Below are 24839 nucleotides of genomic sequence, written 5' to 3'. Positions count from 1 at the left end.
GATTATATACTTGCCTTAGTTGTTATGCCTTCATACAATGAAAGTACCGCCTCCACATTCTGATGATGAGTGTTTAATCGCAATTTCACCTTGTTGAAGTAAAATAAAAAAATAAATTTAGTCGCTAAGAGGCAATACTTGATTAGAAGCCTACATAGACTGTCAGAAAATTAAGAATAACTATTGAACAAGAGAAAAATGATAATCGATCACCTCGAAGTCAAAGTATTCTGAGTTGGAAGAATGATTTAAAATGTACCTTTTCTTCTGTATCGTCAAAACATTGGGTGAGCCTTGACGCTATCTCTTGGGTCTCTGGGGGAGAATACTTCAAATGGTATATCTTTCCAGTAATTGGATCTAACCTTCTTCCAACAACTCTCTCAACAAGAATATCTTCTGGGACCTGCAATGATTGTCATGGCTTATGAACTTACAAAAAATAAAATAAAAGAACTAAAATATGTAACAATGCTTCTTCAAGATAATATCCTATATATGTGCAATGTTCCTGAACAATAATGAAACAAACACCAACAGCAGCAATTACTTTTATAAGAACGAAAAGATCCGGCTTAAAGCCTAATTCCTTAAGAGCAATTGCTTGCGATGAGCTCCTAGGGTACTGTTTGGACCCGATTTTACATCATCGGCCCAAGTAATCAAGGCCGTTGAGTAAACATAGCTCCTGACTGTTGGATCAAGAAATAAAGGTCATTATTAAAAGATAATGATTTTTAAAGTTATGATTTTTATCATAATTATCTTTTAATAATGATTTATTATGAGATATATATCTTGAAGTATGACAGCACAACAGGCGTGTGAATATGTGGATAGGATTGGATTTAATTGACAGCCATCAAGATGCATGCATGGATGAGTTTAAATTATAGGAAACCTAGGTAGACTAGGGTGCTTTTTACTTGGTGATGGATGTGGCAGACTTGCCGTGGGAATGACTAATATATATATATATATATATATATTTAATTGGTTGCCGTACATTTTGGCAGTCTGCATGCCATGGGAAAGGTGCAATATATATATATATATTTAATTGGTGGTTGTTTAGGTGAAGGTTATCCAAGTCACGTCAGGAATTTGGAATAGGACTCTACTCGAGAGTCAGGCCGTGCCAAGCAAGTACATCAGCCTATAAATACAGAGGCAGTGCATCATTTAGGAGCCCCCTGCAAATCAATACAAAATTGCCCTGCGCAAGTTCTCACAACTTGTGATTTTTCTTTTTCTTTTTCGCTGACACATCTTCCGTTGGCATCAACAGCACTGTGGAAGCAACCGGTGATATCTTAAGTCAGCATAGATAGCTCTGTCACCGTAGAATCAGTCGGTCTCGCAGTATCTTCCGTTGGCATCAACAGCACTGCGGCGAGAACGATTGATTACCTATCCAAGTCTCGGTCGAGAAGGATTTCTGAATCCTTATTGGTCGAGGTCATCTCATCAGCCTTCTCGGCGAAGTGAGGTGTTACAAGTTATTACATTCGGCACGTTGAAAGCCGAATTTGATATTGAACTTCGTAAAAATAGTAGCCTTGTCTTCAGGTTCGAGAGCCCAAGAGGCCGATACGTGTTCCTTCCTCGGCCGCAATCGTAAGACGCAGAAGTCAGCCGCGCACCCAACGCAACATCAAAAAATTTACTCCTCGGCCGAGCTCGGCCGACGAGTTGGCACGCCCCGCAATCATCGAATGACGTAGTTAACTTATAGATTACTCGGCCTGCGCGCCACGTAGGCTTTGTAGTTTCTAGGGTCAACATGTACCCATCCAAAAGCCAACCTTTTTCTTGAGAATCTGGCTGCAATAGGCGGTCTTTCACCATCTACAGGATTAAAACCAAGAAATCATCACTAGCATGACGATATGTCAACACAAATAATTATATTTTCCCTACCATGACAACTATTTCATCTGGAACCAATTTTCCTTGTTCCATGTACTCCCTTGCACACCTTCCATTTTCACTCCCAGATGCAATTTCCGCTCCAAGTAAATCTCCAGCAGCGACATGCACTAAACCATACTGCAGATAGGAGGATGACTCGATTCAATCTGCTTTTCGTCATGAGAAAATCATGACATAAAGTGGTAAGTAGTAACATAAGTAAACAATGGCATAAATTCATTAAGATTTGAAAACTTCTCCGGACTCAAATTTTAGCGTCACAAAGGTACACACATTACACATACAATCATCCAAAATCAATCAATTGCTTTATGTGCATATCTATTATATCTTAGGCAAACAAAAACCCATGCTATCTATTAACAAAGAGAAAGAAAAGAATAGCTTGTGAAAACTGGAGAAAGAAAGAAGCTACAGAGAATGATGAACTCTTCAATATATGTTTTGGAAGATGAAAAGATCCACCCAAATGCCTTACACATTTCGTTTATGTAGAGAAAACTTACCATTACAAAAGTACAATACTACCCTTCTTATATTCTTTTATCTTTCTAACAACCCAATCCTACTTAACAACCTTACAACTGTCTAACCAACTATTTCAACTGTATAACCAACTAACCAACTACTATGGTTATTACTCCCCCCTCAAACTAAGCATGGAGCAACCGAGCTTAGTTTGCTGAACAATCGGTGACAATCCCAAACCAAGAAACCGGCAATGCTTCAAGAAAACAGGACTATGTAAGCCCTTGGTGAATACATCAGCAACCTGATCATCTGTTGGAATGTAATGAACACTGATGTCACCTTTTTGGACCTTTTCTCTAACAAAATGGTAATCTGTATCAAGGTGTTTTATTTTAGAATGAAACACCGGATTAGAACTTAAGGCAAGGGCTGACAGATTATCACAGTGAAGAGCAGGAGGATGAGGAAGAAACTGATGAATATCTTTGAACACAGATCGAATCCATGACACATCAGCTGCACAGTGTGCCAAAGCTTTGTACTCAGCTTCAGTAGAACTGCGGGATATTGTAGATTGCTTCTTGGATTGCCATGAAACAGGATTAGAGCCAATATAGACCACAAACCCGGAAAGTGATCGTCGAGTAGTAATGTCTGCAGCCCAATCAGAGTCTGAATAGGCATTGATGTGGAAATTGTCACTTTTAGTATAGCATAAACCATAGCTGATGGTTCCCTGAATATAACGGAGGATTCTTTTGACCAGATGAAAATGGGCATCAGTTGGTGCTGTCATAAATTGACACACCATATTCACTGAATAAGCAAGATCAGGCCTTGTGAAAGTCAAATACTGAAGGGCACCAACAATACTTCGATATTGACTTGGATCAGATAACAATGTACCTTCACCAGCAAGAATCTGTGTGTGTGGCTTGAAAGGAGTAGATGTGGGCTTACAAGAGTCCATGCTTGCCTTTTTCAACAAATCTGTGGCATACTTGGATTGGTTAATAAACAGAGACCCATCATCATTATAATGAATATGCAAACCCAAGAAATAGCTTAAACGCCCCATATCTTTAAGATCAAACACTGCTGCCAAGTTGTTGATTATGCCTTGTACCTTTATGGAATTGGAACCAGTAAGGATGATATCATCCACATACAACAGCAACAAAATAATATCTTCATTATCAGTCTTGACAAATAGACTTGAATCAGAAAGAGAAGGTGTAAACCCAAGGGCTGGAAGATAGCTTGTAAACTTAGAATTCCAAGCCCTAGGAGCCTGTTTTAAACCATAGAGAGATTTCACTAATTTGCAAACATGAGTTGGATGTTCCTGATCAACAAAACCTTGGGGTTGCTGCATATAAACCTCTTCTTCTAATTCACCATGTAAAAAAGCATTTTTGACGTCCAATTGGCGCAAAGACCAACCAAACTGAGCAGCAAGTGCAAGTATAATCCTGATTGTAGTATGTCTAACAACAGGACTAAAAGTTTCAGAGTAGTCAAGACCATGTTCTTGTGTAAAGCCCTGGGCAACCAATCGGGCTTTGAATCTGGAAATAGACCCATCGGGATTCTTCTTGATCTTATAAACCCACTTACTACCAAATATCATTCGATGTGATGGAGGTGGAACTAAAATCCAAGTTCCCTGAGCTTTGAGAGCATCAAATTCCTCCTGCATAGCAATCTGCCATTCTTTCTTACTGGCAGCACCTTTGAAAGTTTTTGGTTCTTCATGATCGGAGACATGAGCCAGAAATGAGAAACCAGCATGACATGGATGTAAACATTGATTATCAGAACTACCATCCAGTAGTTGTAAGGAAGATAACTCAGGTAGGAAGGCTAGATAGTTAGAATAACTTTGTCTTGTGATTGCACCTGTTTGTAACCGAGTCTGCATCCCATGAGAACGTATCGGAACATTATCTGATGCACTAGATGAAGAGGAAGCATCAAAAGGTAGAACTACCTGTAACTGAGCAGGATCAATGACAGGAAGCAAGGGAAGTGTAACAGTGTGAGAGGAAAGAGTAAAGCCTGGTGTTAATGGTGATTCAATTGCCTGAGAATCCGAGACAACTGCAGTATCATTGTGGGAGATAGATGGAGACTGATGTCGATTTACATTTACCTCAGCTGAACTAGAATCTTGTGCAAGCACCTGAGACTCATGCATTGGACTATTGATATGCTCTCGGTGATATAAAGGAACTGGTATAATCACTGGTGTACATCTCTGTGATTCATGACTTTGTACCCCACCTGACTGAACTGCCTTAGGTAATCTCCCAGGAAAACATGATTCATCAAACACAACATGTCGAGATATAATACACTTCCGAGTTTGCATATTAAAACAGATAACTCCTTTATACCCCATAGAATAGCCCAAAAATATACACATAGCAGATCTGGCTTGCAATTTATTTGCTGCATATGGTCTTAACCAAGGAAACACAGCTGATCCGAAAATCTTGAGTGAGTATACATCAGGGATTTTCCTATATAGCAGTTGATAAGGCGAGGACAAAGAAAGAATCTTACATGGCATTCTGTTAATCAAGAAGACAGAGTGTGCACATGCAAAATACCAAAACTCAGAAGTTAAAATAGCAGCATTGAGAAGTGTGATTGCAGTTTCAACTATATGGCGATGTTTCCTTTCTGCCACTCCATTCTGTTGTGGAGTGTATGGACAAGAAATGAATGAACTTATACCCTTGCTAGCTAGAAAATAAGTAAAAGCTTTACTAACATACTCTCCTCCACCATCTGTTTGCAAACCTTTTATGTGCACCCCAAACTGAGTAAGGACAAAATTATAAAATCTCACAAAGATTTGAAATACATCTGATTTATTACTCATCGGAAAAATCCACACATATCTGGTATATTCATCAATTAGAGTTACATAGTACCTATAACCTTCTAAGGACTTCACAGGAGAAGGACCCCAAACATCCGAGTGGATTTTTTCAAATGGAGAAGTACAAGCAACTGATCTAATTGGAAATGGAGTTCTAGACATTTTCCCCTGAATACAAGACACACAAACACTAGACTTACTATCTTTATCAGCCACAATATTCGACTTTTGTAACATACAATTCATGATTTCAGGAGTAGGATGCCCTAATCTCTGATGCCATGTATCACATTTGATAGCTTTACCCACATAAGCAACTGGACTACTTGTAATCGACTGTACTCCTTTCTGCCTTTGCACAACCGGAATCTGGAACAATTCTTCAGGCTTACTCTTTCCTTGATACACTATTTCCCTTGTCTTCTTGTTCTGCACAAAGAATTCAGATTCATCACATATAAACCAGCTCTTATTGTCAGCACAGAGTTGTTTCACAGATAAAAGACTTCGTGCAATATGTGGAACATGTAACACTTTGTTGAGAATAAGAGAGTGATTGTCAGTTGTAAAGTAGTTGACCCAATATTTTGGATTGATAGATCAGTACCATTACCAATGGTGATTTTGTCAGAACCCTCAAAAGGTGTGACATGATTCAAGGAATTAACATCAGCTGTCATATGATGAGATGCACCAGAATCAACAATCCAGGCATCTTGAGGAACAAATGGTGTGGTTTGTTGAGCCTGCATTGCAGACAATGATGAGGGTGGAAGCTGCCCTTGATATGAATAATTGCTTCGTTGATAACAATCAAGTGCTGAATGTCCTCTCTTGCCACATATTTGGCATTCAACAACATAGTTTGAAGTAGAAGCATTGATGTTCCTCTGATAACAATTGGCTGCAGTATGTCCCCTTTTGTTACAAATTTGACATTCTATCACAGCATTTGTCCTTGTAGAAGTACTCCCAGACCAAGAATTATTACCATTTGGCCGTGAGTTGCTGGAACCATATCCTCGTCCCCTGAAAGTGTTATTATTCCTGTAATTATTGCCTCTGTATTGACCCCCATGTGATCCTCGAGGCCCAAATTGAGCTCCCACATTAAGCTGTGCAGCATGAGTATTTGGATCACTAGGATGACCAATAAAACCATATCCATACGACTCACCAGGATACATAAGAGATTGTGATGGTGGAAGATATCCTGCTGGATACTGTGAAGGAACAGGATAAACAGGATATTGAAATGGTGGCAAAGGCAAAGACTGATGTACTGCAGTTTGGGGACCCTGAGAAGTAGAACCATATGGCACCGCAGTAATTGTTCCCGCAGTACTGGCAGGAATGTGATTATGAGCCTGAGAATTGGAAGATGAAGCGGAACTTGAACCAGTGCTTAAACTCGAACCTTGAACATATAACGCAGACAAATTCTGAGACAAAGTATTAATCTCTCCTTCAATCTCCCTTTCTGCCCCCAATAGTTGTGCTCGAAATTATTTTAAGGAAATAGATGACTCTCTGGCCAAAATGACTGTACGAATAGTCCCATATTCCTTTGGCAACCCAGCAAGCCCAGCAATTATGACATCATTGTCAGATACAGATTCACCTGCAGCAGTGAGTTGATCCCTAATACCTTTCAACTTCAAGAGATACTTATCAATTGTATCAGACCCTTTTTGAATGGTATGTAACTCAGTTTTGAGATGGTTGACCCGAGACTTAGAAACAGATGCATATCTATCAACCAAATTGACCCACGCCTCATGAGCAGTCCTACACCCAAGAACATACTCCATCGCATCATCAGTTAAAGTGGCAAGAAGTAAACTAAGCAACGCCATATCTGTAGACTCCCAATCCATAAACGCCTCAGTAATCTCCTTTGTAACCCCAGCTTCTGGATTAACCACATACTTTGATGGACACACAGTTGTGCCATCGAAATGACCAAACAATTTATACCCCCTCAAAACAGACTGAAATTGAAATGCCCATTTGGCAAAATTATCATCTCTTAGTTTGATAGTAAGCATACCCAGAATTCCATCGACTTTAAAAGTTGGACTACCCATGATTATCTTCAAGCAATAACAACGAATTACCAATTGAGATTATGCACAGAGACTGACACTCTGAGAAGAAAGACTAACACTTTCTTGAACACACAACTTCTTGACTTAGAAGGAATGACACCTTCTTGAACGCATGAAAGAATGACACTTCCAACAAAACTTCTTGACTTAGAAGGAATGACACCTTCTTGAACGCATGAAAGAATGACACTTCCAGCAAAAACAATGCTTTCTAATTATCGCAGCAAATCAACATATACAAATCAACAAAAGAACCCAACTCTATCAAATCAGTACTCTGCTTAAACTGAAGAAGCTAAAAAATCAGAAACCACCTGAGCCGGAATCGAACAGAAAACCAATCTTGCTCCAATCGCACACCAATGAAGCAACGAACAGCCACCAAACCGAACCCCCAATGAAGCAACGAACAGCAGCGGAGCACACCAGGATCACAATCAGTGACTAACGCACACCGGCGATGATACCATATTAACAAAGAGAAAGAAAAGAATAGCTTGTGAAAACTGGAGAAAGAAAGAAGCTACAGAGAATGATGAACTCTTCAATATATGTTTTGGAAGATGAAAAGATCCACCCAAATGCCTTACACATTTCGTTTATGTAGAGAAAACTTACCATTACAAAAGTACAATACTACCCTTCTTATATTCTTTTATCTTTCTAACAACCCAATCCTACTTAACAACCTTACAACTGTCTAACCAACTATTTCAACTGTATAACCGACTAACCAACTACTATGGTTATTACTATCATTACTCTTAGCGGCTCCGCCTTGCCACACCCTACAACCTATTAAACAATAATAATAAAAAAAAACAAATGAAACAAGAAATTGTGGTAGAAGGGTAAATGAGTACCAGGAAATTGGGAACTCTGCTGGAACCAAAGGGAACTACGGTTTGCGGGCGAGAGGGGGAGAAGGTCGAAGCGAAAGAATATTGGGAGGATCAAAGGAGCTTGAAAGGCTTGGACTTTGAATTGGAAGACAAAGAAAGATGTGCACAGGAGGGTTGAGGAGGAGCTTTGTTAGGCTGTGCTATGGCGGATGCCATTGCTTGGTGGACTACACTTACATTGCAAGCCATTCTCTCTCTTTCTCTCTCTCTCTGCGGATGGACTTCACTAGGGGTAAGTTCGGTTCCAATTGGTTCGATTTATTGCTGAAATCGAAAACCAAACTGAAATTACTGTTCAGTTTGGTTTGGTTCAGTGCCCTTCGGTTTTTTGTTCAGTTCTGGTTCGGTTGGGCTCAGTTCATTTTTTTTTACCTGAATTTAAAAAAAATTATATACTAAAACAATCCAAGAGAATATTGTAGCACTTTGAAATAGCTGTTGAATCAAACACCAAACACTAAAACAGTCCAAGAGAATATTGTAGCACTTTGAAACAGTTGTTGAATCAAACACCAAACATTAAAACGCATACGTTTGATTCATAAATTGCTGTGTATAGGTATGTTAAAACAAAAATTTGTAGCGTTTCCGTATACATTTAGCTGAAGAATTGGTACTAAAAACTGCCAAACGATACTTACTTTACAAAATTATAATCAATCAAACAAAAAGTAACAGCAAAACAGACTACTGCAGAAGAGACACAATTGAAGCATCAAGAAAATCGACAATGGAACAAAGAGGATTCAAACGAATAAAATATCAGATATGTGCATTGATGAGGACACAATTAGTAGAAAAAACTATGTCTAATAACAAAATGGAATATCTGCTATTGATTCAGTCATGCAAAACAAAGGAAACCCAGATCATAAAACTGCAGTTTTGTGTAATCCAACAACGAACCAGAACCGCCCAGAAATCAGATATCACATTCCAAGGCAGCTGAATCGTGAGCTCAAAAGTAGAAAATAAACAGAGCCCAGAAACGTTGGCATGCATTACATTCCTAAACTTCAATGCACACTCTGGCTTCCCACCCTTCCAATACCCACCATGCATTACATTCCAAGAAACCATATTTCTCTCAGGCATTTCATCAAACAACCTACATGCAACCTTCAAATCACCAAATCCAGATATTTATGTACAATCATCTAAACCTACAACTCAAGTCAGAAATATGAAATTACATAAGTTTATGTAAAATCATCCAAAGCTCCCATCTTTTCTATTAACTGAACTGAACGTTTAAAACCCTAAAAAATTAGGAATTATGTGAAATCAGAAATTGGGCATTAATTAAAATCCTAAAACCCATCAACGTTGATTCCTAAACATCAGAACCATGGTTGCATCATCGCTCACTTTGCCTCTCATTTTCCTCTCCATTTACAATCTCAACCTCTCTCACTAGAACTCTATTATTCTTCTTCTACTCCCTATCCGCCCTCCACCTCCTTCAAATCCAGCTTCTGCAGCTCATCAGGTTCTCCATTCCCCTCCTCCACCTTCTCTTTCAAATCCGTTTACAGTGGCTAAAATGTAGCACCCCTTATTTTTTTTCCCACGACAGCAGCCCCAATTATAGTATGAGAAACAGAACAAGCATCAGAACCATGGTAGATATATCCTCAAATCTGCGGAGGAAGGACAAAAAGAAGTGAAAGAAAAAGTGGAGAAGAATTCATGGTAGCAGGACTGTTCATCTTCTTTGCTCATGAAAAGAAATCTTAGGGGTTGGATTGTTGATGACATTTTGTATTTATACTTCTCACCTTCGAATCCATCAAAACCCTTCGTTTACAAAAATCTTAACAAATCTTTGGCATTCCCGCTACACCTAGATTTGTATGATTTTTTTTTAAAATTTTAATTGACTACTCATGAATTTGAATGTATTATTCAAATTCCCTCAAATCCTAATTTGATTAAATCATGATTTTCAAATCTTTTAAAACCCTCTTTCAAACTCCATCACTAAACTCTTATTTTAAAGTCTATTAAAATCCTATCATATCCTAATTTGACTACACCCCTAGTAAAGTCATCTTCAACTGGGCGGCCAAAAGGTAGTTCTTTTTTATACAAAACTAGTCTCCAATGAAGAGTTGGGTCATAAAAATGTGAGACTTAGCTGGCCAAAATATAGCCAAATAGCAAGAGGACTGGCCAAACATAGCTAGCCAGCCAACCCTGAAAGTTGAGCCCAGCTGTGCTGCTAGTTGACATCATGTAATATTTTTTTTTCTAAGACGAAATTTTAAAAAAAAAATTCTAATTTTTTTTCTATAAATATATGAGTCATTTCTACATCATTTCTTACATTCCCTTCATCCTTTCATACTATTTTAACTCATTTTAATGTCACATGAAACTTAAAAAACATTTAGCGATGAATCATTCTCAAAATATATTAGGAAACTTTATTTTAAAAATGTAGTTTAATTCAACTAACTAATAAAATTAAAGAATAAACTTAAAATAATAAATTATTAAGGAGACAATAACCCCTTAGTTGAAAATTGTATATAAATATAATCTGATACTTTTTGTTAAAAAATAATTTCTTTCAGAACTATATTCTGAACCAGAATTAAAAATAACTCATTTAATTAAATATGAACTAACTTTTCCCGACGAATCAAGCTGGACGAGGTGGGTCCGAGGATACTCACGGGGGTGAGTGTGTGAGTTAGTCGGCGCCGGCGGTATCAGAAGGGGAACTCAAAACGCTTTTGCCCTCTTTAACCTTGGGGTGTGCTATCCACATACCATATTTTACTTCTCACACAACTTGATAATTTATATTCATTGATCTTCTTCAATTCATCCGATTCGACGTCCGAAAATTAAAAAAATGTGTGAAAAATAAAATGAAATGTGTGGATATCACACTCCTTAACCTTTTGTCACGTGCAAAAGGACTGAATGACCCTGACAACAAATTCATATACCTTTTCCCCGGAATTGGATCCCCTCCTGAGCAATTAGTGGGGATCCTTATGACCCAATAACATGAACGGTTGAATTTTGATCCAACGAGTACAAATAAAGAATTCCTTTAAAGTTATAATAATTGTAACCCTTGATTAAAATCCAACTGTCCATATTAATGTAACCCTTGGATTAAAATCCAACTGTCCATGTTAATGGGGTCATGAGCATCTCCACCGTTTGCTCAGGAGGGGATCAAATTCCCCTTTTCCCCTCCTCCGTCGTCAGTCCGTCAGTCCACATCATCGAGTGGGTGGGCGTGGGGAGTGACAGAGTCAGTAGCTCTCTCCTCTCGGCCACGTCACGTCTCGTCCCGTCCCGTCTCGTTCGGGGCTTGAATTTCAATCTCAATTGGAATATAAATGGGATGGTCGAGATTGAGACTGTTCGCGAAGGCCATTTGTGATTCCGCTCGTCATCGTCATCCTCATCCTCATCCTCATCGCCATCACAGGATTCTACATCCAACTCACGCTCACACCCTCAGCGGTAAGTTCTGAACATTTTACTTTTTTTACTTTCTTTCTTTCAACCCCGAATTTCATTGCTTCGTCCAACTGGGGTTGCGGTAGCAGAGATGCATAGCTTGTCGAAAATGGAAGAAGAAAATGGCGAGGTGAAGAACAAGGAGAAAATTACCCGTCTTCTTTTCTGCGGATCACATTTTCCTGCTGCTGAAACTTACACAAGGGAATATTTGAAAGACTACCCCTTTATCCAGGTCATTTTCCTCCTGCATTTTATCGTCCGCTCCCCCCTCCGTCGATCGATTTTATATATCTGACAGTGGCTGGCTCGTCGTTTCTGTTGCTCATCTTGTATTATACTGTAACTTTAGTCAATGTCGTATATTAATCTCGTCGGATTTGAAGAAGCAGTCCCTTGTTAAGAAAGAATCATCACAATGTTTTATACCGGCGAAACCTGATTTGTGATTTTGTGATTTTGTTGATTTTGTTGATCGGTTAGGTTCGATTCAGTGTGTCATGGTGGATGTAGCCAAAGAAGTATATATCTTGCTGTTTTTGTGTTCTTGTTTTCTATGTGAATTGTGTTGTTTGTGCTCTGAATTATTTTTGAGTTATGAACTGTTTGACTGTCAATTGTCAGAGCTATGAATACCAGGCTTACATAAAAGGAATGTAACAACTTGATCATGTGTGCATTTTAAATTAATAGGGAGTTTTAACGAAACACTCCCGGTACTGTTCACTTTTAACAAAAAACCACATTTATACCTTTCCCTAGTACTATTCACTATACATTTAAAAAGGACTTTTCATGAAAAGGGAAGTTTTTTTGGACTTTTCGTTAATTTTCCTAAATTACTAGTACGTCTATCTATAATCATGCCAGTCCCCAAAATTACGTCTAAAATGTTAATATATGCTTGAGTAAACTTCTGTACGTATATAATATAAATATTATAGATAGATGTAAAGTTTTTCTCAAGCAAATTGTAACTTATAATCTATCTATGTATCCATATAACAATCTCCCGTGTTTATTCTGCATCTATGTATCCATCTATCAATCTCTTGTGATTATTCTGCATATGTTCCACTATCTATCTTAGGGCTCCTTCCTGTGTATGTTCCATCATCGATTTCCAGTGCTCCTTCAGTATTTCAATTTTCACTATTGTAGGTAGATGATGTTCCCCATAAAGATGTGCCTGGTGTTATCCAGAATTACAGTATGTGTATCGTGAAGATGATGAAGTTAGATTCAGATATTCTCTCCCGTGCAGAAAAGATGAAGCTTGTACTGCAGTATGGTGTCGGCCTGGAAGGTCATTTTCATGTGGTTCAAATTGTTATAAAAAGAGCGTTTGTCTTAGGTGTCCATATTTACAATTTAAATTTATTTTCTTTAGGCGTTGACATTGATTCTGCAACTAAGTCTGGAATCAAAGTTGCTAGGATTCCGAGCCATGTAACTGGAAATGCAGCCTCATGTGCCGAAATGGCCATTTATCTGATGTTGGGCCTCCTACGAAAGCAAGTAAGTTAGGCTTAAACTTATTTTTAATAAACTTTTTTATTACCCTTATGATATTTCAAAAAAAAATTTCTAGGAATCATAGTGTTGATTCTGTTGAATGCTTTTGTCGTGTCATATCCTTTCAATTTGATCATCCAAGGGGCCTCACTAATTTTTTTCCTTCAAATTTGGTCATCGCTTTTTTTTTTACAAATTTGTGAAATTCTGTGTTTGCATTCATCTCGTAGGGAGGGTTTAAATAGTTGCAAGAGTTGCCAAGCGGTAGCTAAACTTGAGGAATTTACATAAAGGAAGTAATCCTACAGCTAGCAATACAAAGAATGTAGACATAATTGACTATGAATTGATGATACAATTAACCCACCAGTACTAAACATCAAAGTACAGTCCAAAACTATTAACTACGCATGAGAAAATTTAAGAGAGTGCCGCCTTCCTATATGCATGCACATCCTGAAATTCCAATGATATTGATACCTACAATGATATCCCAAATCTAACTGTGTACCCCATAATCCCTCCAATCCACCCCCTAAAGATCGGCCAAAACCATCTTTTTTCTTTCCCTCCACTCCACATTAGCTAGACAATAGCCATCGCACAGCAAGTCCACATTATTTTGACCTTTTTCTTCTCCACAAGAAAATTTATTTAAAATAAATGAAGCTTTGTTAGGAAAATGGTTTTTGAGATTAACCTTGGAGCACAATTCTTTCCAGTTTGAGAGTATGTTTTCAGTGCAATATAATCAGTAGAATTCTTGGATTTCTTAGAAAGGTTCGTTTTATTATCCTTTGAAATATTGCCCTGTTTCTTGTTATTATTCTCATTTATCTATCTTTGAAAGGATGTTTGGTATGGTGATCAGTCCTTCTAATAATAAAGCAGTTGTGTTGTCTTGCTTCCTTTGGTTCTTCTCGGACTATTTCTTGAAAATTAACATTTTGGATGGATTTAAATATATAAATAATTTTTGTGAAATTCATCTTTGCACACTATCTTTTGGCATCTTCATGTCATGAAATCTATTATGTTGAGACGGAATTTTATGAAATATTCTCTTCTGTTCACATTCATCTTGATTGGTAATTTGGATGCTAGTCATGTATATATTGCAATATTTCTGGCTTTTCTTGCAATTTATTTCTTATTTTATTTAATAAACATTTATTGTTCCATACCAAAAGTATACTTAGTGGCTCTCTTGAATTTAGTTTTTTTATTCTATTTTATTTTATATTCTTGTCTGCTCATTTTATCTGTAATTTTTCTACCATTGTAGAATGAGATGCAAATTTCTATTAAGCTGGGGAAGGTTGGGGATCCAGTTGGTGAAACACTACTTGGAAAAACAGTGAATCTCTCTCTCTCTCTCTCTCTCTCTCTCTCTTTCTCTCTCTCTCTCTCTCTCTCTCTCTCTCTCTCTCTCTCTTCTGTGTTCTTTTTTTGTTCTTATAGCGGTTTTCAGATAGAAACTTTCTAGAATGCAGATTGCAGTTCTCGTGTTTTTCTTTTTTACTCTTATTATTATTCTTATGAGTATGCTCTTCTGCTAGAAAGTTTCGACACTTTACAGATTGAGAAGATCTGGAGGTTATGTTTAGCGCTTTGCAACTTGAAGTGTTGATTTACTCATGTTCAACTCAGTTTTTAAACTTGGGTTTCTTTGCTAACGCATGCAGGTTTTCATTTTAGGATATGGGAACATTGGAATTGAATTGGCAAAGCGCTTGAGACCGTTTGGTGTGAAAATTATTGCCTCCAAACGGAGTTGGGCCACACAGTCACAAGATTCTTGCCAATCAAATGGTATGTGAGGAGGCATAAGCTAGAACACTGAATTGTGATACTGAAGCATACAGCCATATAAATCACGGTTATATGTTCTAAATTTTCAGTTCAAAATTGTTCCACTGAGAATTTGGTTGATGAGAAGTGTGTCCATGAAGATATCCACAAGTTTGCAAGTATTGCAGACATCGTTGTTTGCTGCGTGCATTTAAACAGTGAAACAGTAAGATCATTGGTCATTTTTATACCATGTTTTCTGCAGTGGATGATGATTGTTCCTGTTGCACTTGCACCTTCTCAAGCACTGTGTCAACATGTCCAAATAAGTTTTTCATTACGTTCACTTGAGATCCAAATTGTGATCATTTGATATGGGGCAAAGACTGCTCTGGTACAAATTTATGTGGTTGCGGGAGAGATTGTGAAGGAAGAGACAGAATAGTAACCAAAAGGAAAAGACAAGATGCTGATAAGAGCACAGAAAAAATTATAGTACAAAGGTTGAGAAGTGAAGATAGAGAAAAAAGAGAGACAGTGGAGGGTTAACTCAGTTCTTTATTGTCAAATTAATATGCTTAAGTCCCCAGAGTAGATGAATAACCTGTAAACTCTAACAAAAAAAGCCCAATTTATATGCCCAAACAGAACTTTTCTTCTTGCATGTGTCAAAGATTATCTCATTGCTGAATGTTGACCTCATGTTACAATAAAGTATGAGCATTTGCAAGCTTGCAGCTTCAACCAATACCCCTTCTATTTTAGAAGAAGCGTATGCAAAGACTGTTAATTTCAGTTGCATTTAACTTGATTAAGAATGAAATAATTAGTACTTGAGAAAGGTTCGATGATAGGATCATTAAATGCCTGACCCAGATGGGATCATAAATGGTTTGATGTCTTCCTTGGTCATTTTTCCTTTCCACAAAACGGTTCCTCATCGTGGTCCATTCATAAGTTTCCAGTTAAATTTTTTTTAATGTCATCGGTTTCTCCCACTTGTTTTGTCTCTCTCTAAACCTCGTTTTTCATTTTTTTTCCATACTCTTCCTCAATCTCTGTTCTCTCTTATTTTTTCTATTCTCCATCTGTTGCATCTTCTGTTTTGTATTCTCTCGCTCAGATGTTGGTGATGTTATATGCAATCTGTGTCTGCTGCTTGTTAATTATGCCCTTAAACATAACCTCTATACTTTTTTCCTTTTCCTATTATAATTTTTAGTTATGTATATAGCAAGAGTTTGTCAAATTAGATTTCCAAAATCGAATTGCATTCTATGTGAGATGGAAGTCAATATGAATTCAATTCCACTGCAGAAGATTCAGTGATGCTCAGTTGTCTGACTCCTACTTTTGCATACTTTGTGTTTCAGGTTGGCATTGTAAACAAGTCGTTCATATCTTCGATGAGAAAGGTTTGGTTTCAATCCAGTGTAGTTTGTTTGATAATCGTACTTCGTTTGCAATGACAGAATCATATTAGCAAATATATGATGTGTGAGTTTGTAAACACGAGCTTACAACCATAGATGTGTGTAATATATAGATCCCTTCTTTATGTCATAGGAGGCCTCCCACTGAACCTAAAGTACAAGTTTTTATCTGCAACCCTATGCACGAACAAGAGTCTAAAGAAATGAGGGATTAAAACTCTTAAATAATCAGGTTTCTGTTCAATTCAGAGCTTATAGAAATTTTTGGTAGAATTTCCAGCAGCCTTTGGTGCGATTATCCCAAATCTAAATGGCTTAAGCTCTTGCGAATGGTGGTTAAACCAACAAACTTATTGATTGTATCAGAGTAGGAGATTGAGTTCGGGTCCCTGCAACTGGAATATTTAAGCATAAGTTGAACTTCGTATATTAGGCTTTAGACTTTAGCGGTACAAATAGAATATGAAAGCGTAACGTCAAAAGGGTCTAGTTGGAACCTCCTAAGATAAGTTGAATTTGACATGTTGGACTGTAAAGGCAAACCAACAACCTTTATCATTTCATCAGAGCAGTCAAAACATCCACATTTTAAAGTCAGTTCTCCACGTGCGCTCAATATTATTACCCATTATAATTTATGTTTGGCTTATTCAGCCTTACATAAGGGAATGTGTTGAGAATATTAAATTCAAAATATTGTTCAAATGGAAGGACTGGCTTCACCCTTGCTCTTGAGTTCTTGAACATCTCATTAGTTGAGCTTTGAAGGCAGCTCCTTTTAAGCATTAGGTGTTTGGGGTTTGAGAGAAATTGGAAGACCTTTGTTGGGAGGGACAGTTTCGGTCTTAATTTCCTGTTATCGATTCTTGCTGTTGACCCTCATGTTTCTTTTTTCATTCTAGGGTGCCCTTCTGGTAAATATTGCCCGAGGGGGTCTCCTGGACTATGAAGCTGTTTCGTATAGCCTAGAGTCTGGCCACTTAGGTGGTTTAGGGATTGATGTTGCTTGGACGGAGCCATTTGATCCTGACGATCCAATTTTGAAGTTCAACAATGTTATCATCACACCTCATGTGGCAGGAGTTACAGAGTATTCTTACAGATCCATGGCCAAGGTGAGCAACCATTGACAAAACAGAATCAGCTCGCTCATTTTTAGTTACACTACACTACTGTATGTCCAACAGCGCCATCATCTAGTGATCAACTTGTCTGAATCAACTATACTAGGCTACACCTTGCTATCAATACCTCCGGTGTCACATATGTCAATACCTCTGTTAGATGAGACAAGACGTGTATATAGGGATTGGTGATGGATATACACATCTTCTCTTTGATTATTTGGCTACTATTTTTGGTGTGGTCTTCATGCACAACCAAGTGACAGGATAATTCTTTTCCTCTACTGTCATTTGGGCTCGTTTGGTACGCATGATTGGATTGGAATGGAGAACACTCGAATTTCAAGGTATACTGAAGGTGGAAGTGAATGGTTTTTCATTTGGAGGGGATTAGAAGTGGATTAGCTATGAAGTAAAATCATCCCATCTAATCCTACCATTCTAAGGAGCATTGGAATGGATAAGTTTTCTTCATAAGTACTCCATCTTCTATCCTCGAAGCGGTCATGATTTTATCATTTCTTCTGTCAACATACCTTTAATTTAGTAGGTTATCCATTCCAATCCAATCAGGTGCACCAAATGAGCCCGTTGTGTCTTGGTCGATGCTTCTTAGGTTATAGTATGATCAGGATCTTTGTGAGCTTAGTTTGCAACCGTCGAAGATTATAGCTTCCTTTGAATCCAATGCTTATGATACGTATGTTGTCTCATCGGAGCCTGACTACATTTTGTGGTGTGGTGGCTCAACAAATGCAGGTAGTTGGCGATGTCGCCATTCAACTTCATGAAGGGAAGCCTTTGACAGGAATTGAGTTTGTCAACTGAATCAGTCTAGTGAATATGGTTGATATTTTATTGCCAAGCTTTTGATTTGGACATCCATTTAAGGAGCGATTTTTGAGTGCCCGGAGCTGCCCTACACCACGTGTTATTGTACCGTTAGAGGGAGAATAAATTGGAGGGAATTTGTCCCTTAAAATGATCGCTTATCGATTTTCTACGTTCGTAGTTTACTTGATATTTTCCGTAAGTTATTAAAATACATTTCATTTTTTTTTTCATTAATCGTTTAGGACTAACTCCTCACCGTGGAGTGAAATTGTATCGTATGTTAGTTAGAGAGGTTGGGGGACTACTACAATCTATAGATTCCCCATCTATATTTTCTTCCACCTTCCTCCCCTTCCTTCTATACTCCATGGATGTCGTTGCCCTTCATCTCTTCCCTTGTCAGTCTGCATTCTCTGTTGTCACCACAGCCGCTACTACCACCATCACCCACCATCATCACCGTCATTGCCGGGACCAATACTAGCACAGCTCCTAACTATTTTCTACCATTTATATATTAATGACTTCACACATTAAATTCCGTATTTAAATTTGATTTTTCTTTTAGATTAGCCAAACAAGAAAATTCGTAAATTTTAAGAATTAAAAATTTTGTCAAATCAATTTCCATCCAATTTGGAGTGTTCCTTAATAATCTAATATCCGCATCCAAATACAGTAATAGTATTGAAATCGTCCATGATATTATATTCAATACAATCCGAACAGCTCTCTTGAGCTTATTAATTTTTTTAGGAGCCATTGCAGAGTTCCATCGAATTTTAAACATAAAAGGCCAAATGTTCAAATTTATTTGAAAACAATAAGCAGTCTCAGCACAGCAGATACAAGGGCTTTCTACAAAGACAAACTCCCGAAAGAATTGTGCAGTATCTCTCACCTTTTGGTTATCCTCTTTTATCTTTTTTCCTGCCATTTTGTTTAGCTAGTTTTTTTTTTTTTTTGGGCTCCTCAGCAAGTCCAAGACGACGATCTCTTAATAACGGGCTTCATTTGCTTGTCCTCTTCGAGCGAAATCATCCCCAAGTGTGACGGATCCTCTAGCAACATCTTTGCAACCAGATATCCTGCTATCGACCATGTCTGGTACTTCCTTGCTTGTTTACCAATATATCTTCCGAGTTTCCCGTCATAATATTCTGGCCAAGCATCTTTTAGCAGACGACTCTCAGCAAGCTCAATTGCCCGTCTTGCGATTTGTGGTCTTCCCGTTTTAATGCACGCAGCAGTTAGCATCCATAGAAGCACTGCACACATGAGAGCGGAAACAAATCCAACAAAGAAACAAAGAGAGGTTGAGAAACATCGTACACAATTGTTTGGTGTAATAATATTATACAGAATCTTTCCAAACAACGGTCTCTGAATCAAAACACAACAATTTGATAATCCCATTAGGTTAACCGAATGTTTAAATGAATGCTAGGCAAGGGAATCGAATATCTCAGGCACGAAGCCTGCTTGGTTCATTTACAAAATTGAAAAAATAGATACCTGAGTGAAATATACAAATACAACCACTATTTTCACAACAATTTTCCGAAAAAACAAACTTGAAAAAAAAAAAAGAAATATCAAACTTACTTTCTCGGGATGAATATTCAGTTCAGAAAGTAAAGATTTGTAATGAAACAAAAGAAGGCTGCCATTTTATACTACTTGAACACTGTATTTAAAATGTGCTTTTCAAAGATCATCCACGCAGAGAACTCTTCCATTACGTAAAACATCCGTAGTGTTTCAGATGAATGAATGAATGCAGGGAACCTTCCATTCCTCAACAATGGAGTACGTGTAGTACTTCAGATGAATAAATCAAAACGCAGCATCCCAATATCCTTAATGTAAAAAGATGATAAGATGTACCCATGAAATAAGATGAAGGCACCCACCAAGGAAGAACACTTTTGGTCAAGTACAAAAATTAGGTGCATCAAGTTGAAGGGAAGGGAAATTTGACAGGGGTATTAGTAAAGAGAGGATGATTAGAAATAGTGTTAATCAATTATATGGTATCACAGTAGGACCGACTGACAGAACATTTACCATCACAACTATTTTTGAATTTTAACTGCAGCAATAACATAGAAACTTCCAAGTAGAGGGACAAACCTGGCCAAGATCCTCCATTATGGTAACTCCATCTGGTATTCTTGGGATCACAACCAGTTACGATTCGCCACTCATGACTTTCTATTGCTGGATAACATATTTTTAATGGCATTTCTCCAACCAACTCTTCCCAACGAGATTCAATGAGATCCATTATAGCCATTGATTGCTCTGGGGTTGCAAGAGAAGCTAGAATTGCAACACAGTTACCCAAAGCAAACCATCGAAAATCCATCCTTGCAGGACTCACATTGCCAATAAAGTAGCCACCACGGCATGGCATAAAATCAAATACCCAATCTGGGATGGAATCAGGAATGACATTGAACTTATTTACAGCCGTGTGTGAGTACTCTTCAGTCTTGTAACGGTATATGTCATTTAGTTGTTGGAAATCAAGCCAGAAGTAACCTCGCATGTGGTAACTTAAGGCATGCAAACGCTTAACAATTCGTTCTATGAATTCTTTTCCTTCTCCATCAGGTTTCAGCATTGACAAGGCACATCTCAATGCCATAAAGAACAAAGCTTGGATTTCAATAGGATAACCATAAATTCCCTGGATAACCATATAATGTGTAAAATAAGATACGATATTTTTTTTTGAAGTACCATAATATTGAAATAAAGCAATCAGGCAGACAAGAAAACTTGAAGTAAGCTATAAACCTTCATAAACGTGAAGACTAACAGACAAGAATTATCCTTTTTCGTTTTTTCTCTTACTAAAAATAAATAAAGGTCGTACCCAGTGCACAAGGCTCCCGCTTTACGCAGGGTCTGGGAGAGGTGAATGTCGGCTAGCCTTACCCCCATTTATGGAGAGGCTGCTCCCAATCTTACTAAAAATAAATAAATAAATAAAATCACTCATGAGCTTCTCAACCTTCATCTATTGGGACTACAAATCATATTCACTTTTATTATGGGTGGAATTTAGTGGGCTACCCATCCATACATGTCAGTGAATAAGGCATTAGACACTAACAATAGAACCACAAGAACATGACTTTTGACGCTTTAAATATTTACAAATTTCTTTCTATGCTTGCGAACTGATTAAAGCCACTTTTAATCAATGTCAATGCAGCTATCATTATTGTCTTCAAATAAAGAAAGCAAGAATATACTGCTAATAAATATGAGCCTAGGGACCCATAAATACGAGCCTAGCCACATTTAAACAGTGTATCATCTACTTGAAATTAAACCTAGCAAAGAAACCACAGTTGCAAACCTGTAATTTTATAATGGTTAGGGACAGAAAGACTAAAGCTTAATGACCTTATGATAGCCTTAAAGGACTTCCCAAGCTACTTCTCATGTCCATTGGTAATTAAGTTTCTTTTCAAAAGAAAAGATTCTTGTGAAAATGAAGTGCAACATACCATTCTACGATCAATCATGGAGCATCCATCAGCACAAAGCAATGTTGGGAACGTGTCAAAACCTTCTGACAGACATAGAGTCAATATAAGCCTCATTCCTTTTTGACAATCTTCTGTTTCCGCAAGAGATAAATCCCCAGTTGACTTTGTATATGCACGGAGCAGTATAATCCACCAAAAACCAGAGTCAACAGGAGCAACTCGTCCAATTGCACTCTCTCCGAAATCTGCAATGATTGTATCTGACTTTCGGATAGGGTCATGAAGAACTTTGAAGCTTGCTGGCATTGCACCTTCCCCAAGCTTGAACCTGTCTATTCTCTTTTCCCATCCTTGAAGCTGCAGGGTCTTCAAGAGGAAGTTTTTAACTATCTCTGGCTCACCATTCATTAGGAAAGCCAGAGCACTTGGTACAAAATCTCGGACAAAAACCTAAACAAAATAACAATCATGTCAAGATTTAATGCTCATTTAACTGAACACTTCAAACTTATATGTTTTAGAGCTTTGTTTGCCTTTCCCCGAGGGTGTAATTCATTTTTTTGTCCAATCTTTTGCCAACATCAAAGAGAACAAGCGACATTTGCAGAATCAATAAGTTTCTCAGCGTCATCACCGCACGAGTCTAATTAGATATTTCTACTGATAGCAGATACTAAAAATGTCTATCAATATAGAGAGCGATCCAATTTTCCGCAAGTTGATTTGCTTGCCAAAATTATTAATCCAAAAACAGATAGATTATTGCATAATCTCACACATAAATTGAAAATAAAAACAAAAGGCAGGCAAGGGTTGAAAATTGTGAAAAGTTGACCTGATCATAATTCAAAACTTCCTCAGAGGCATGATCGTATGCAGCAATAGTGCCCACAGGCTGGTTACGAAAGAAGACCAAAGAGCGGCGGAGAGCTTCCCATGCCTCGGCAACCATAGGGTGGGGCTCGAACGAGTTGCGAGTAGAAGAAGCAGGAGTGTCAAAACCAGACCTTCCACCGGGGGAGTAGGTGCTGTCCATGTTGTCCAAGCCGACTCTTGTGAGGCCAATGGAGAGCTCACTCAGTGACCTCTCATCAAAGGACCTCTGCCTCTCAATGTTGAGCCGGGGCTTGTCAAGAAGGCGTGAGAGGTCATAGTCATCCATGTCCGAAATGGAGCAATGCGAGCTCACATTTCGTAGCCCAAAGTTGGTCCCTTCCATTTCCTTTGTCTGTTTCTTCTTCTACTTCTTCTTCTTGTTCTTATTTCTTCCTCAACAATCGACTGAATCAAATCAAATCAAATCAAATGACTTACTTCACTCTCAGGTCTCAACAAATCTGAAAAATCTTTGTGTTTGTGTTGTGATCGACTCCTACCAAACCAATTTATATCTTATTAGAAAAACAACAACAATCAGACCTTATCTCACTAAGTGGGGTTGGCTTTATGAATCATAGAATGCCACTGCGCTCGGTTTTTAGGCCAAGTCTTCCGTTAGTTATATCTTATAAGAAAAAGCATACAATTTTCATGAAATCACCTAAAAATCTTTCAGAAATAAAAAAAAAAAAAACAAAAACACAGAGAAAGAAAGCAGCTCCAGTGAGTACTAATACGTAAAATATTATTAGAATAATTAATCATTTTTTTTTATAAAATGGATACAAAAATATGCAACAAAACAAAAAATTCCAGATTATATAAACATTCTCTAACCGATTAAATCATCACAGCAGAGAAAATTAAACAAATATAAGCTTCTTACAAAATAATAATAACAAATAATGGAAGATCAAGATCAACCAGAAACATCTAGCATTAACAAATCGACGAATTCGTATAAGAAAAACCAGATCTGAACCTTCTCAGCAAAAAAATGCAAATTAAGGAGAGACAGAGAGAGAGGGAGCTTATACCTCCGAGAGAGAGAAAGAAGTCGGCGGCGGCGGAGGAGTCTCCGTCAGTGTGATCGGGCGATCGCCGAGATTTCGCCGGGGACAGGTCGGAAAGATGACAAATTATTATTACTCCAGTATTATTGGACGAGAGGTGAAGGAGAAGGAGAAAAGAGAGAGAAAAAGAGAAAGTCGTTCCACTCCTCCAATTTATAGCGTGGGAGGATAGCCGAGCAGCAAGAGATGGATATCTCAGTTTTTTAACTTTTTCTTCTTTTTTTATTTTTTTGTTTTAATTTTACAGCGGAAAAAGGACAAAAGGAACCGGGAATGTAAGAGAGTACACCGGGAATAGCCGGTGAGAAAGCACGGGTGATTTGCCGACGTGGGGAAAACGACACCGTTGTAGCCCGTCAGTGTCTCTGTCTCTGACCCAGCTTTGGACTTTCCCCTGCCCGCACTCCGCAGGCACGCCCGCCATCAACTTGCATTATCCGTTGGTCTTCTTTCATTTAAAACATGCATACCAATTCCTTCCCCACTATTATTCATTGTGGTTAGGTAAGCTAATTAAATATTGAGAAATAATTTAATACATGTTGAATATGACGGAAAGAGATCATGTCCGGATCTCTCCTTCCAAAACTTAAGGATCAAGTGATCTGTACCTTTAAAAATTTAATCCAACGGCTAAAAATTATTATAATTTTTAAAAGTTTTTACGAACTTATCTGTTTGTAGTCGTTGGATCAAATTTTAAAGGCTCAGATCATTTGATCCCTAAGCTTTGGAGGGAGAGATCCGGAGAGGATCTCTTTCCGATTATGACAGCTTCAATAACTTACACAGTTCGGATGATACAATTTTTTTTTTGTCGAAAAATGACATTTATTAAGTGGAAGAAAGATTATAGGCCAACGCAAAGAAAGACAAAATAATCCAAATATGTTGAAAAATTTCA

The 24839-nt window shown here is 37.9% G+C and overlaps 2 protein-coding genes across 3 annotated transcripts; one reads left to right on the top strand and one right to left on the bottom strand.

Annotated features, from left to right (window-relative positions):
• The first annotated feature begins 11438 nt into the window (after window positions 1–11438).
• On the top strand, window positions 11439–18710 carry LOC103441811 (uncharacterized). Its single transcript, XM_008380521.4, has 10 exons — window positions 11439–11786; window positions 11873–12018; window positions 12945–13089; window positions 13174–13301; window positions 14584–14655; window positions 14984–15110; window positions 15200–15315; window positions 16463–16504; window positions 17425–17637; window positions 18406–18710. The coding sequence occupies exons 1-10, from the start codon at window positions 11660–11662 to the stop codon at window positions 18472–18474; spliced, it is 1185 nt and encodes a 394-aa protein (XP_008378743.3). The 5' UTR covers window positions 11439–11659; the 3' UTR covers window positions 18475–18710.
• A 394-nt stretch (window positions 18711–19104) lies between these two features.
• On the bottom strand, window positions 19105–24365 carry LOC103441853 (probable alkaline/neutral invertase D). Of its 2 annotated transcripts, none has more exons than XM_008380563.4 (5): window positions 23900–24365; window positions 22819–23264; window positions 22002–22433; window positions 20614–21172; window positions 19105–19748 (listed from the first exon to the last, which is right to left on the bottom strand). In XM_008380563.4, exons 2-5 carry the CDS (start codon window positions 23200–23202, stop codon window positions 19453–19455), a joined length of 1671 nt encoding a protein of 556 aa, XP_008378785.3. In that variant the 5' UTR covers window positions 23203–23264; window positions 23900–24365; the 3' UTR covers window positions 19105–19452. The 2 variants fall into 2 exon arrangements, with proteins under 2 accessions (XP_008378785.3, XP_070682131.1); XM_070826030.1 differs by having other exon boundaries at window positions 22819–23355; window positions 23900–24109.
• Window positions 24366–24839: the final 474 nt, after the last annotated feature.

This window comes from Malus domestica, chromosome 08 (assembly GCF_042453785.1).
Source record: "Malus domestica chromosome 08, GDT2T_hap1".
NCBI classification, from domain to species: domain Eukaryota; kingdom Viridiplantae; phylum Streptophyta; class Magnoliopsida; order Rosales; family Rosaceae; genus Malus; species Malus domestica.
This window is presented reverse-complemented; position numbering and strand designations above follow the sequence as displayed.

Excerpts from the sequence above, each read along its gene's own strand:
- LOC103441811 (XM_008380521.4), top strand. The coding sequence starts at position 11,660 with ATGGGATGGTCGAGATTGAGACTGTTCGCGAAGGCCATTTGTGATTCC. Across the intron at positions 11,787-11,872 it reads TCACGCTCACACCCTCAGCG|AGATGCATAGCTTGTCGAAA; the intron begins GTAAGTTCTGAA and ends TTGCGGTAGCAG. Across the intron at positions 13,302-14,583 it reads TGGGCCTCCTACGAAAGCAA|AATGAGATGCAAATTTCTAT; the intron begins GTAAGTTAGGCT and ends CTACCATTGTAG.
- LOC103441853 (XM_008380563.4), bottom strand. The coding sequence starts at position 23,202 with ATGGAAGGGACCAACTTTGGGCTACGAAATGTGAGCTCGCATTGCTCC. Across the intron at positions 21,173-22,001 it reads CCATGATTGATCGTAGAATG|GGAATTTATGGTTATCCTAT; the intron begins GTATGTTGCACT and ends ATGGTTATCCAG. Across the intron at positions 19,749-20,613 it reads TAATGGAGGATCTTGGCCAG|TGCTTCTATGGATGCTAACT; the intron begins GTTTGTCCCTCT and ends TCATGTGTGCAG.